Raw genomic sequence first — 14,942 nt, forward strand, 5'->3', positions numbered from 1 at the left:
TGGGTCTTGAACAAGGGGCTCACCCTCTCATTGGCTCGAGATAGACTCGGTTTGATGATAGGATCACAAACCAATTATTCATTAGAGGGTCAGTGAAACTTAAGGAGTAAGATATAATCTTAGGGGTAAAACAGCTTTTGACCCAACCGTTATTACGAATAACCTGTAAAGGGTTGACTTACTGATTATGGTTATATCGAATAGACAGAAATATATCTACAGTGAGGGGAATGCAACTATTGGGCTTTAGTGAAGTGACCCGGTAGTTAACAAATATTGATTAATTCGGTTTAAAGAGTCTAGCCAATTAATCTTAGATCGTTGGAGCTCATGATTTGTAGGTCCATTAGGCCCCCTATTAGCTCACAAATATATTAGACCTTAGAATAAAGTGATGAGAAAATTTGAAATGCTCAAATTCGAATTAAGGGAATTATTAATTATATGTGATATAATTAGACGTTTAATTATCGAATTAAACGAAATTAGAGAATTGAAAAATACTTAAATGTGATTTAAATATTAATTATATAAATGGGGATTCATGTATTAGGAATTGGTGGTTTAATACTTTGATATTTGATATCAATTTTTGATTAAATGGTTTTATTAATTATTAGGAATTAATTTTATTAAAAATTAATTATTGGAACTAATTTTGGTTAAAATAATTTTATAAAATTTTCCAATTTTTTTTTTTAAATTGGATTTTAAATTGATTTTAGTAAAGAATCCATTAATCTGAAATTAAAATTTCAAATTTGAAAATTGATTTTAAATCAATTTAAAATGAAAAAAAAAAAAAACATATTTAGTGGGTTTTTTTTTTTTTTTTTTTTATTGAACACCTCTTATTCCACCTCAAAATACCACTTACAATTTTGATTGCTTTGCGGCAATTCCTTATGCAATATGATTGCATGTAGGGAAGTATTAAAATAGATGAAGTTTGGAGAATGGAGTGTGGTTGCATGCTGGAATTATGAAGAATAAAGGTTCCTTTTCAATGCTACACAAAAACTGAAATCCTCCATTATTCTCTTAAAAATTCTAACTCATTTTGGATCCTACAATCCAATAGCTTTAGAGGATAGTAAGAAAAATCAAGTGGTAGTCTACAAGCCACTGAAGAGAAAATTCGAGCAAGGAGTTATTGAATTGTGGAGGATTCTTCAAAGGTATGAATTCTAAAAGCCCTATTTCTTCAATACGTACATGCTTACTTGATTGCTAAAATTGATGAAATTAGAGTGTTTAAGATCTAAATTGCTTCCGCTTGTTGATTGTCAACACCAACAATATGAGTTTCGAACTGTTGAGACTACAACTTTTGGTGGAGAGTTAAAGATTGATGTATACTTGTTGGAATTCCTTGAGGAGTGTGCTAATAGTAGTTTTGATATTCTTTATTGCTGGAAGCAGATTGAGCATCAATTTGTGATTCTTAGACATATTGTTAGAGACATTTTGGCTATTACAATATTTATTATAGTGTCTGAGTCAGTTTTTAGTACTAGAGGACGTGTGGTAAATTCAAATCATTGCTCATTGGCTCCAAGAATGGTGACGGCTCTTATATGTACTCATAATTGGTTAAATTCAAACGCAATCAATCTTGACCTTCAAAATGAAGACTTGGAACAAGATTTAGAATTTGAAGAAGGTATTCAATTTATTTTTTATTTCTTCTTTTCAAATTATGATTTTATTAAATTCTAATTTTATAAGATTTTGAGCTATCTCATGGATGGAGAAAACGACGTCGAAAATATGGGATAGGAAAATTTTGTATTATGTTTAAACCTAGATGAATTATGTTTATTTGTTTTGGAACTTTCAAATCTATATGGATTATGTTATCAAGACATTAATTAGATAGTGAACACTACTTATTAATTATGAATTATTTTGGAGCTTTGCTTTGGAACTCTCTATTAATTATTAATTATGTTGGGATTTTATAATTTGTATGACTAGTTTAGTTCAAGTATTATTCCATGGATACTTGTTTGAATATTTGATTAAACTAACTAAAATAAGGGGAAAGAAGGAATTAAAACAAAAGTGGAGTAGCAAGTATATTGAGTAACCGAGTCAGTCAATTTTATGTGCTATTAATTAATTTTGCCAACTAACTATGTGCTATTAATTAATTTTGCCAACTAACTTTAAAATTGAATTTAAGACTCCCAAATTATGAAATAATATTAAAAAATCACACAAATCGCAAAACTGTTGAATCTAAAAGTAGCTGGTCGGTTTGCGCTGAAATTGACTGCCCCGCTAGATTGACGGGTGTTCAGTTTAGTCTTAGGGTGTAGGAAGCTCGATATCATTTTTTTAAAAACCAATATGGTTGATTTTGGGGTCGATTTTCATGGAAAACTAATCCATCTGACCGATTCTCACCATTATTTTTAAATATACCAAATCACATGATCTGATTCATCCCAAGATGGGTGATATTCTTATATTATGATTATAGATTACTTGGGACACACACCATATATTTTCGTTAACTTTACAATGGTTACCCTTTCTCTCTCAATTGGTTTTTTTTTTTAATTATTTATCATTATTTGACCTCTCCCTTAAGGTTGGCAATGGGGTCAGGGTGAGACGAGGGTGGGTTCCCCATTCCCGTTCCCGTTGGAGGATTTTTCCCCATCCCTGCCTCCATCGGGGAAACGGGTCCCCCGTTTTCCCTTTCGATTCCTCATGGGGACTTTTCTTTTCTTTTTCTTTTTTTTTTTCTTTCTATTTTTTCCCTAAAATTCTCTTTGGTTTAGGTTTGGACACTTTAATTAGGCTTAAATTGGGCTAAATTAAAAACTAGGCTAAATGCAAAAAGTTAAATACCTAATATACACACACACACACACACATATATATCTGTCTCTTATACACATCTAGATGTGTAAATCTAATTGAGGCAGGGATACCTCCCATCCCCGCCCTGTCTCCGATCAAATCGGGGATTCCCCGTCCCGATCGGGGTGGGACCCCATGGGGACCCGATCTCGCGGAGAATTTTGCCAACCCTACTCTCCCTCTTGCTTCTCCTTCCATTCTCACACTTCCCCTCTCCCTTTCTCGCTTTCACTCTTCCCCTCTTTCGTACCAATTTTTTCAACCAAACTCACTCTCTCTTTACTCTCTCTTTTCAAGAAAACTAGGAACACACAACTCTCTCTCAATTTGAGTACCAAAAAAACCAAGATTTTTCAAACTCTATATGAATTTTTCTCTTCATCCTGACATTTTCCATGAATCCACCATTTTCTTCCTTTTCAATCCTTACACTAAACTACTCCTTCTTCTATCTTTTTTGAAGAGATTAAGTTCCAGTGGAAGCGTTTGATCGCCTTTTATGTTTTGATTTTTGTTTAGATAAAAGAAAATACATAAAAAATGAACTAAATTATAGACATCATCATGTGTGAATTATTTAGGCTAAGCATGAATTAAAAGTAAAGAAAAATTACCTTTGAAGACTCTCTTCCATCAATTTTCAGTAGTACTTTCCTATTCGAATCTCCTCCAAAAAAGTCTTCTCCTTGACTATGACTCTGGGCAAGAATCCATTAGTGTGTTCTTTTGAAAGGGTTACGGAATTGAGAGGAAGAATTTGAAGATGCAAATAACAATTCTCTTATCTTTTTCTTGTGGTGCAGAGTAAAAGGAGAAATATATATATATATATACTTCAACACTCCTACACAGAGCAAAAGCTTCTGTATTTAACTAAGAAGGAAAGAGATAACTTCCCATTACCCCACTCCCTTGGTGGGAGTTAATTATTTTCATTAATTAATCAATTGATTAAATAAGTTAATTAATTAATTATTTAAATCAAATTAAATATCTTATATTTACATATTTATTTTATTAAATATATCATATTTAATTAAATAAATATTTGAATCATATTCAAATGCATATTTATTTTTTAACATATAGTTTTAAAATGAATCTCATTCATACTAATTTTTAGTTTATAATCTTAATATAAATCTCATTCATATTAATTTATGATTTGAATAATATATATATATATAACCTCCCATATTATATAGTTTAAATTTGAATCCTATTCATTATTAGCTTAATAATGTATCTATATAAATTCCATATCATATACAATTAATATATGTTTTCCTAAACTAATTTGAACACTTCAAATTATTCTTTCAAAGCTCTAGTTATTGTTAATTCGTTGTGGATAGCAAGGGGACATAATGGACCTACATATTATAAGCTCTAATGATCCGAGATATTACTTAAACTCTTTAATTAATTAACTAACATTCATTAACTATATGGTAAACCACTATAGATCTATAATTGCACTCTTGTGCACTATAGGACATATGTGCGTCCCTGGATATAATCGTTACACGTAAGTCAATCCTTCCTGAGTCGTTTGTAATTACAACTGGATCAAATGTCTGTTTTACCCTTGTAATTACCCCTATATCCTTAAGTACCACTGATCCTCTAATGAACAATTTGTTTGTGGTCCAATCATAAACCAAGTTCTTCTCGAGCCAATGAGAGGGTGCATCCCCATTGTTCAAGTTCTAGAGTCAGCATTTAAGAGAATTACTCATCTACTTACTTTATATGGGAATGAGTGAATTCCATATTGTGAAATTACGTTCCTAGCTCTTTATTCGGTCAAGTCCCCAAAATGATAGGCATATTTGAGTCGACGACTTAGGCCACTTTCACCCATGCAAATCAAATTAAGGATGAGCCCTCACATACAAGAGTTTATAATTCACTTAGGATTAAGATTGAGTTACTTATAATCATTTTATAAAATATTAATCTCTTCAATTAACGAATTTATAAAGAGAGATTAATTATTTTGTAGTCTAGTCTTTGTTTGTAACATCTATAAAGTGAGCCGTATTCATAGTGTTACTAGGATAAGACACTGAACCTTATCCATATACTATAGACCCTTTAGGTTATTACTTAAACATAATCTATTATGTGTCAACTATATACTGTTCAAGCCTCATATAAATAACCTTGGATTTTTCTCTATTGGATAGAGTTATACAACTCTAAAATACAAAATAAAATAACAAATTATTTTAAAAATAATCAATAAATAGTTTATTTCTTTAAAACTATGCATTTAGGGCATAAAACCTGACATCTTTACCATCCAAATTCCACATCAACACTAACTACTAATTTAATTTTTGGATCACATCACAAGAATGAGGTTATGGTCATGCACGATTTGAACACCATTAACAAACCCATAAAAAACCATGAAGTTTGGGCTTCCAATCTTAAGTACGAGTTCTAGTTGATTTGCAATTTCATCAATCAATTCTTCTCTCGCTCTCCATCTTGCTCCACTCATGTTTGATCTCGCTCTTGTTCGCTCTAACTTTTGTTTGTAGCCAAAACCAGACACGTTTACAAATGATACTTTTTTTTTAAACCATACGTATACTTCTCGATATAATTTAAGAATGCAAAATGAGATTGTTGTTATTTTTTAAACAAAAAATAATATATGTTAGAAATGTTCATATCAATATAATTCTGAGAATAAATCTACAACCAAATTAAAATTTTAATTAGATTAGCAAAATTTAAAATAATTACTATTTTCTTAAATTATACAGTTTTACTCGTTTAGATATTAAATTTTGTTAAATAAAAGTTCTATTACCAAATAAAATAAAAAACAAATAAGTATAAAGAATTAAACACCACCAATAAACCATTCAACTCATTTCATCACACTCAGTAACGCGTAAACACACACTAATTCATTATATAAATTGTGAATTAATATCATTATAGAATACAATTTCCTATAAATGGTTAAAATTGATATAAGTCAACCGCTATATGACATAATATTTGTACGATTAACCTCAAAGTTATTGTAAAAAAAAAAATTGATACTTTGTAAAATGAATCAAAATATTTATAAATATAATAAAATATTATTATTAATAGTGATAAACACTAATAAATGTCGATAGAAAGTGACATTTTTCCAATATTTATAAGTTTTTTTTTAGTAGTTTTATCCTTCTAAACAAATTTTCGAAAACATACCTATAAACTTTAGTACTTTTGTTTCTCTAAAATTGTCCACACAACGAAGAGAAAATTAAGGTTTGAGGAGGGTATAATGGTCAATTTGGTATAGTCGGAAACCCTAGAATCTGATTGACAATATATAAAATCCTTCTCTACTCACTACCCAACGATCTCCTCTGGTTTTCTCCTGCCTTTGCTGCCGCCGGGAATTCTACCAACTCCTTGCTTCTATATCTACATTCGCCATGGTAACTGCACTTTCTTCTTTCCTGTTCTCCCACTTGTTCTTCTATTTTCGGTTCTTGAATACCCTAATTTATTCGTTAGGGTTTCATATTCTTCTCCGAATAATCGATTTTTGTTGATTTGGGGATTTTTTATTTTTATTTTGCATCTAGTCGCTGGTAGCAAACGAGGATTTTCAGCACATTCTGCGTGTTCTCAACACCAACGTGGATGGGAAGCAGAAGATTATGTTTGCTCTCACTTCAATTAAAGGTATTGGAAGGCGTTTTGCTAACATCGTCTGCAAGAAGGCTGATGTCGACATGAACAAGAGGTACCCATTGCTTTATCTTTCCCTTTTTTAATTTCCCCTTTTTGCCGTTTGTCGTCTATCTAGTTTGATGGAAAAATTCGACCATTAGATTTGTTAAATGGGTTTTGTCCGTTGTTTTTCTTTCTGCCTGCTACTGGTTTAGTGTACCCGTTCCTTAGTATTTGTTAATAAATTTAAGCTTTAAGTTCTACATAAGAAAACTCAAGTTGTGTGTGAGATATTTGGGAAGATGTGGGAATTTAACAGGGTATTCCTTTTGGTTGAATCGTTGAAAATTTTAAAATATTTGAAGGAGCTTATTTGTGTTACAACAGTAACACTTTAGTATACTGGTATGGTATTTTTCTGCATGATCACGTCAACTACTGTAGAACATGTTTTCTGCAGTATTTCTAACGTCCTCTTTTGGTCAATATTATTGTAAGATTTAGGGTTTTTCTAGAAGTTGATTCATGTCTGCAGCTGAAATATGAAAGTAGTATGTAGGTTATTGTTGGGAAGAACAAGAAAAAATACAATGAAAACAACAGGTGGAGTACAGGACCTTCAATCATGAGTCTTCACTTAGGAAAAACCTTTGCCAGGATAAGGATGTCAAAATATTAGTTAACTTTTCTGACAACTGGGTCTTGTTGACGAAAAAAGACTATAATCTGATTTAAGTTATAAGAGGAAGAAAAAGGAACAGAAATATGAACTGCACCTAAATTTCCGGTTGCTGGAGTTATCTGCTGCAGCTTTGTTTCTTCCTTCTTTGATATGATTTATTGACATATATTTCTATATGCAAATATCCCTGCAATTCTATTTTGATGTGTAGCTTTCATGAGAGTAAATGTGTTTCTTCTAATAACAAAACTGACAGTAACCCAAATACAAACTCGCTAACCCCACGCTGAATGATCATAGGGACTGAGCACCTAAATACAGCTTAATATAAATATTGTCTTAAAGATTACTGCAAACTGAGAAATAAACCAAGTGCCTCTAGTGCACTGAATGAAATGAGGCCAAAATCTTAGTGAAGACTTGATGGATATTGCCAATAATCAGGAATTCATGAGTCCATGACTGAGGCCAAACACAATTCTTCCTCTTCAACATCGACTTTTGCAGGCAACTGAAACACCTATTTGTTAAGATCCTGTTTTTATGATGATCTTTATCAACTCCTCTAGAAATTTGTCAAAAACTGATAAGTACTAGACAATTTGAATTTGAACCATTTATTTGATGATAATCCTTCACAAAGACTTTGAAGAAATTAGATTTGTAGCTTAGCCTTAGGGTTTTCTTTTAGTATGAGAGATACTGGTGCAACTGTATTGTTGGTATTTGTAATTTCTCATGAGAGACCGGGGTAGGAGCAATTAACTCTCATTTGTTGCTTGCTGGAGTAGTTCATTTAGAAAGTACATGGTTTTGGAGTATGTTTTTTTAGCACATCTAACCTAGTAGATTTTAATCTGTTCTTTGTTATTTGTTTATTGACCTCAAATGAATTTGGTTTTGAATAATTGTTCCTTTTATTATCATCTTAGAGGATGTTACAATTCAGGGTTTGGGGAAAAACTCATATGGCTTGTCTAATTTACATCTTTGTTTTCATTTGTTATTTTTGCAAAACAGGGCTGGTGAACTAACTGCTGCTGAGTTGGACAATCTCATGGTGGTTGTTGCCAATCCACGACAATTTAAAATTCCCGACTGGTTTTTGAATCGGCAGAAAGACTACAAGGACGGGAAGTATTCTCAAGTAGTTTCAAATGCATTGGACATGAAGTTGAGAGATGATTTGGAGCGGTTGAAGAAGATTAGGTAACATCTGTTTTTGGTGTCATATCATTCTATGCATTATGTTGACTCTAATAATATTCTTGAAGCGTTTCTGCTAATGGCTGATATATATTTTTTTTCTTGGAATAATCCTGGATATCGAACACCACACGTTGCATTACGAAAATTCGTAGTTCACTGATTAATCTTCGGCATGTTGAATGCAGGAACCACCGAGGTCTAAGGCATTACTGGGGCCTCCGAGTCCGTGGTCAGCACACTAAGACCACTGGTCGCCGAGGGAAAACTGTTGGTGTCTCCAAGAAGCGTTGATCGAGTCAAGTATGTTGTGGTTGGGCAAATCAAGTTCTTTGGCCTTCTAGTTGAACATTTGAGCTGTACTTTCTTTTTGGAATTTTTATTTCAGGATGTGGTATTTTTGTTTAAGTTTTCCCCCTTTTTGCTATTGTCTTTTAGGCTAGAAAAGGAAGGTTGAGAATGACAAATAGTAAAGCTTATGAATCCATCCATATTGATCTTTTTGGTGTGAAAAAGTGTCGAAAGATTTTATTTATAGAAATCTTGTTTGGCGCAATCAGGTTTTGCTTGAAACCAGGGTGCAATTTAATTAATTGGGTTGATAATCGTCTTCATTTTGTTGATTTTCAGAAAAATGTTTGTTTGTTTGTTTGTTTTTTAAATTAATTGAATTTATAAACTCTAGGTAAGTTCAGGCGCCAATGATACTGTTTTAGGGAGCAACATGAAATTGGTTGCTAAAGGCACAGATTAGAAAATGAAGAAAAATTTATATGTAAAGAGGTAATTCTTTTTTTAAAAATAAACAGGTCTAATTATAAGTTCAAAATTTCAAATTTCAAGGTTGCCTAATCTAATTGGTGAAGTCTAAACAATTTTTCAATAGGTTATCGAACTTAATTCTTGTAATCTCAATTTTAAAAGGTGTTTTGAACCTTAATTTAGTTGTCTTGTAAATAGCTAATTAGACATCATATTTGATATGTTCTCAAATAGCTTAACGGATTAAGGTCATAAGTGTGGTGGATTCATCTTTTACATGACAGACTTGACAGTCAACTAGCAAACAAGAATTAAGTGGTTTTGTATTAGATTAAAAGGGAGTTAACATAAATGAGTTTAAATTAGGGTGACATAAGAGCTACATTAGTGAGAGTGTGGTTAATAGGAGGTTTATACACTTAATTATTAGTCCTAAAAGTACCACCATGATAATTATCCTAATATTTAACATCTTTTAACATTCCCGCGTCCATCTTAAAAAATCACTCAAACTAATCTAAAACTAAAAACTTTATAAAAAAAGGGAAGCTACTTAAAGGGTTGATTGTGAAGTTCAACTTTAACATGTGAATTTTCTTCCAAAATAAAAGGTTAAGAGAGAGAATCTAAAGTAGAATTGTTAGTGATAATAGTTTTTTGGAAAACTATTGAAGTAGAAAAGTTGAAGTTTTACCAGTAAAAAGGTAAATCATGGAAAGTGCTAGCAAAACTCAAGAGATTTCGACTTGGTGTGCAAGTTGAAAACATAAACTAGCAAAGCTATTAATTTAATGGAAAAAGGAAAATGCTTTGGCTTGAAGTAGACGGAAAGTTGAACAAATGTTAAAGTAAGAAAGTTAGATCTTCTAGGATCACCATTGACACAAGAGATAGACTTAATAACATAGCTAAGTTGATAGCAAAAAGTTGCTATAGATGGGATGGAGTAGCTCAAGTCATAGAAACATGAACTATTCAGCAAACTTCTTCATATGCCTTAATATTTCGCCTTGGAGCACACCGATTTTGTTAAGAAGAGAGATGAAATCCATGCATTTATGTGTCAACTTTTACGAGTTGAGTATGGTAGTGTAGCCAGGTCGCAGGGATGCAGGTGAGGGGCCATCAGTTGCCGAATCCGAATTTCAAATCCTGATCCAAATCCTGGGCTTGAGACATTATGAGAGGGATGATAAGTTTTCTCTTGTATGGACAACGAGTTAATTAACTCTAAGGATTATGGACATTCTCAAGATAGATGTACGAATTAGGAAGGTTTGCATCTTTTTTTATAAAAAAATGATGTCAGATCAGTTACAGTTATTGTGAGTTTATACTAATATGTTTTAATTGACTGATGCTCTAGTATCCAGGGAATTTAGGAACCTCACTATTAGAGGGATTTCTCATTTGTAGCAAGGTCGAAATAGTGATATGTGATTGTGTAAAACCTCCCATTATATTCACATACAAGAGGAGGGAAGAGGAGGGACAAAAAGGGAAAAACACCACAAGAGTTAGTTAGAGGGATAGTGGAGTATGAAAATATGGGGGAAAAGGGAAAATCTGTTGAGAAATCCGTTGGGGGTGGGACCACAGGGGGCTAAACAAATAGGAAGAGAAAGAGAGGAAGAGGCGGAGAAGATTTTGGGTGAAAGACGTTTCATCCTTTAGGAGGGGGTCCAACACCTCTCGAATTTGAGGCTGGAGGATACCGTTCTGCATTTCTAGTTTTTCCATTGAGTATTTTTAATTGCTCTCTTGTTTAGTTTTATTTCTTATTTCCTCTGTAATTCTGGATTGAGAGGATTGCTGATAAGTTGATAAATAAAGGGTGGAGGAGTTTGTTGATTGCCATTGTTTCTATCCCTTATCTTATTTACCTTGATTTCGAATTGGGAGAAGGGTAGGAAGAATCCGGGGCTTAACACTTTGGTATCAGAGCCGCTACCCTGGGGAAAACGCGCGCCATGGCACAAAAACAATTGGAAGAGAGAATTGAGGCTACGGAGAAGGAAATGGCAGGGCTGAAGGATCTTTTGTTTGGCTTGTGCAAGAACCTGGAGAAGCTGACCGAGGAGGTGAGAGAGAACAACGTGGCTCGAAAGAAGGAAGAGTCAATACTAACCGAAGGGAGTAATCTCAAATCGAAAGGGAAGGCAGAGGAAGCTGAATCTTCTCATACTTCCAGTGGAGGCAGCTTGGACAGAGGTAAGTATAAACGTTTGGAAATGCCCTTGTTTACAGGTGACAATCCGGAATCGTGGGTCTATCGAGCAGAGAATTTCTTTGAAATTCATGAGCTCTCTGATGCTGAGAAGGTGAAGGTTGCTATGATTAGCTTCGCCCCTGATGAAGTCGATTGGTTCCGGTGGAGTAACAACCGGAGAGCCATTACTACCTGGGAAGAGCTAAAACGCAGGTTGTTTGAGCCCTACCGGAGGGTTGGAGAAGGAAGCTTATGCATGAGGTTATTAAAAATCTGTCAAGAAGGTTCATACCAAGAATATGTGAAGAAATTCGTCAACTATTCTGCGCCATTGACGGACTTATCAGATGAAGTACTGAAGGATGCATTCTTGAACGGATTGGAACCGGAGCTGCAAGCTGAGGTGGTTAGTCGGAATCCCAAAACTCTTGACGAGTGTATGAAGGAAGCCCAGTTAGTGAATGACCGGAACATCGCACTCAGGCTGGCCTTGAAGGAGTTGGGCCGAAATGGGCTGAACTAGAAGATGGGCCAAAATGACAAAGGGGAATTAAGTGATAAAAGTCAGGGGAGGCCTATGGACAAACCAACCATGAAACAAATTGCATTGCCTGTGAAGTCGTTAGTTCCCATTCCTGCAAAACAAAATCCTCCCATCAAGAAGGAGGCCCCAATGAAGAGACTAAATGACCTTGAGTTCAGAGAACGAATTGACTTCCGTTGTAATGAAAAGTACGCACTGGGACACCGCTGTAAGTTCAAGGAAAATAGACAACTAATGTTATTTATAGCTAATGAAAAGGAGGAAATGGAGGAAAAAGAGTTAGTCGAAGGAGAAGAACTAGTTGAATTGAAGAATGTGGAAGTGTAAGAGAAGGTTGAACTATCATTGAACTTCTTACTTGGTTTCTCAGCAAAGGGAACAATGAAACTCAAGGGAAAAATCAGAGGCAAGGAAGTGGTAGTCCTCATTGACTCGGGAGTTACTCACAACTTTATCCATCAAGAAACGGTAAGGGAGCTGGAATTACCATTGGAACAACAGAAAAGGTTCGGGGTGGTGATAGGAAATGGAAGTGAAATTGAGGGAAAATGTATTTGCAGGGGGGTAGAGCTCACACTCCCAAATTTAATGGTGAAGGCTGATTTCTTGGCTATGGAGTTAGGAAGGATGAATGTGGTTCTTGGAATGCCATGGCTATATACCACCGAGTTCATGGGAATCTACTGGCATTCATTAACAATGGCTTTTTGGTCGAATGGAGCACCTATCATGTTGAAAGGGGATCCCTCCCTCACTAAGGTTGAAGTTTCTTTTAAAATGCTGAGTAAGCAGTGGAATGATGATGATATGGGCTTCTTGGTAGATTTCCAGCATCTTGAGTTTGAAGACCTTGATGGCACGGAGGAAGGAAGGAAGGAAGAAGGCCAACCAGCATTACCTGTCATAATTTAAGAATTATTAGATCAAAACCAAGATGTTTTCAGCTTACCTTCTTCATTTCCCCCTGGAAGGGCAGTCGACCACCAAATAACCATTAAGGATGGTACCAATCCAATCAATGTCAGGCCCTACAAGTATGGATATGTGCAGAAGGAGGAGATAGAGAAACTAGTTCATGAAATGTTGCAAGCTGGTTTCATTAGACCTAGTAGAAGTACTTATTCAAGCCCGGTTTTGCTGGTGAAGAAGAAGGATGGGGGTTGGCGATTTTGTGTAGACTAAAGAAGGCTGAATCAAGCTACAATAGCTGATAAATTTCCTATTCCGGTCATTGAGGAGTTACTTGATGAGTTACACCTGGCTGTTGTATTCTCCAAGCTTGATTTAAAATCAGGTTACCACCAAATCTGCATGAGAGAGGAAGACATCGAGAAGACAGTATTTAGAACCCACGAAGGGCATTACGAATTCTTAGTCATGCCTTTTAGGCTCACAAATGCACCTGCAACTTTCCAATCACTTATGAACCAAGTTTTTAAACCATTTCTACGTCGCTTTATACTTGTGTTTTTTGATGATATTTTGGTTTATAGTCTAGATGTTTCCACTCATGAGACTCACTTAGGGTTGGTGTTCAACATTCTAAGAGACAACCAACTCTTTGCTAACCAAAATAAATGTGTGTTCTGCCGGGAAAAGATTCAATATTTGGGGCACTGGATATCACACCAAGGGGTTGAAGCTGATGGGGGAAAAGATCCAAGCTATGGTCAACTGGCCATGCCCCACAAATGTTCTGAATTGAGGGGTTTCTTGGGTTTAACCGGATATTACCAGCGTTTTGTGCAAGGTTACAGTATCAAGGCAGCCCTACTAACATGTTTGCTAAGAAAAATAGTTTCAAATGGGATGAGGCTGCCACTCAAGCATTTGAAGACTTGAAGCAGCAGATGGTGTCTTGTCCGGTTCTAGCATTACCAGACTTCAACCAACCTTTCATTATAGAAACAGATGCCTCGGCAATAGGGGTGGGGGTTGTTTTGACTCAAGGAAACAAACCAATAGCCTTTTTCAGCCTAAAGCTCTCACAGCGTGCTCAAAACAAGTCCATATATGAAAGGGAATTAATGGCAGTCGTGTTGGCTGTCCAAAGGTGGCGTCATTACTTGTTAGGAGGAAGATTCACTGTGATTTCAGATAAAAAAAGCCTTGAAATTCTTGGTGGAACAGAGGGAAGTACAACCACAATTTCAACGATGGTTAACCAAGCTTCTTGGATATGATTTTGAAATACTTTACCAGCCTGGATTGATGAACAAGGCAGCAGATGCCCTGTCTAGAGTACAATTACCGTCTGAACTTATTAGCTTGTACTCATCAGCCGTGGTAGATGTGGAACTCATACTAAAGGAGGTGGGGGAATATGAGAAACTACAACAAATCATTGCCTTATTGAAAGATAATCCGAAGGGCAAACCTAACTACAAATGGACAAATGGAAGGCTACTCTATAAGGGAAGGTTAGTAATTCCTAAACAATCGACTTTGATTCCCTCCTTACTGCACACTTACCATGATTCCATACTTGGAGGGCATTCGAGGTTCTTAAGGACCTACAAACACATGAGTGGGGAGTTATATTGGCTGGGAATGAAGAGTGATATCAAACAATATGTGGCAGGTTGTGATATTTGCCAAAGAAACAAAACAGAATCTCTAATCCCTGCAGAACTACTACAATCGTTACCTATTCCCGAGCTAACCTTGGAAGAGTGGACCATGGATTTTGTTGAAGGCCTTCCTAGGGCAGGGGGCTTTGATTCCATCTTAGTAGTGGTTGATAGATTGAGCAAATGTGGGCATTTTATTCCTCTAAAGCATCCATTTTCAGCAAAGCAAGTAGCAGAAATCTTCATACAAGAGATTATCAAGCTTCATGGCATTCCCAAGTCGATTACCACGGATAAGGATAAGATCTTTTTGAGTGATTTCTGGAGAGAAGTCTTTGCAACTTTGGGAACTAAATTAAGGAGAAGTATGAACTTCCATCCTCAAACTGATGGACAAACTGAGCGAGT

At 35.0% G+C, this 14,942-nt stretch overlaps 2 protein-coding genes across 10 annotated transcripts in view; one reads left to right on the top strand and one right to left on the bottom strand.

The window, feature by feature from the left end:
- Positions 1-3,686, bottom strand: part of LOC120087297 — a 47,494-nt gene extending 43,808 nt beyond the window's left edge. For all 9 annotated transcript variants that reach the window (XR_005484470.1, XR_005484476.1, XR_005484474.1 and 6 more), the window contains exon 1: positions 3,486-3,686. Coding sequence is in view for 1 of the 9 variants with exons in the window: in XM_039044248.1 (XP_038900176.1) it covers positions 3,486-3,505 (20 nt within the window). In the remaining 8 variants the exon portion in view is untranslated. The remainder of the gene's footprint in view (positions 1-3,485) is intronic.
- A 2,478-nt stretch (positions 3,687-6,164) lies between these two features.
- LOC120084902 (40S ribosomal protein S18) lies at positions 6,165-9,005 on the top strand. Its single transcript, XM_039040712.1, has 4 exons — positions 6,165-6,323; positions 6,474-6,634; positions 8,264-8,452; positions 8,638-9,005. The coding sequence occupies exons 1-4, from the start codon at positions 6,321-6,323 to the stop codon at positions 8,741-8,743; spliced, it is 459 nt and encodes a 152-aa protein (XP_038896640.1). The 5' UTR covers positions 6,165-6,320; the 3' UTR covers positions 8,744-9,005.
- The last annotated feature ends 5,937 nt before the right edge of the window (positions 9,006-14,942 follow it).

This window comes from Benincasa hispida, chromosome 9 (assembly GCF_009727055.1).
Source record: "Benincasa hispida cultivar B227 chromosome 9, ASM972705v1, whole genome shotgun sequence".
In the NCBI taxonomy this organism is placed as follows: Eukaryota; Viridiplantae; Streptophyta; class Magnoliopsida; order Cucurbitales; family Cucurbitaceae; genus Benincasa; species Benincasa hispida.

Excerpts from the sequence above, each read along its gene's own strand:
- LOC120084902 (XM_039040712.1), top strand. Across the intron at positions 6,635-8,263 it reads GATGTCGACATGAACAAGAG|GGCTGGTGAACTAACTGCTG; the intron begins GTACCCATTGCT and ends TTTGCAAAACAG. Across the intron at positions 8,453-8,637 it reads GAGCGGTTGAAGAAGATTAG|GAACCACCGAGGTCTAAGGC; the intron begins GTAACATCTGTT and ends TGTTGAATGCAG.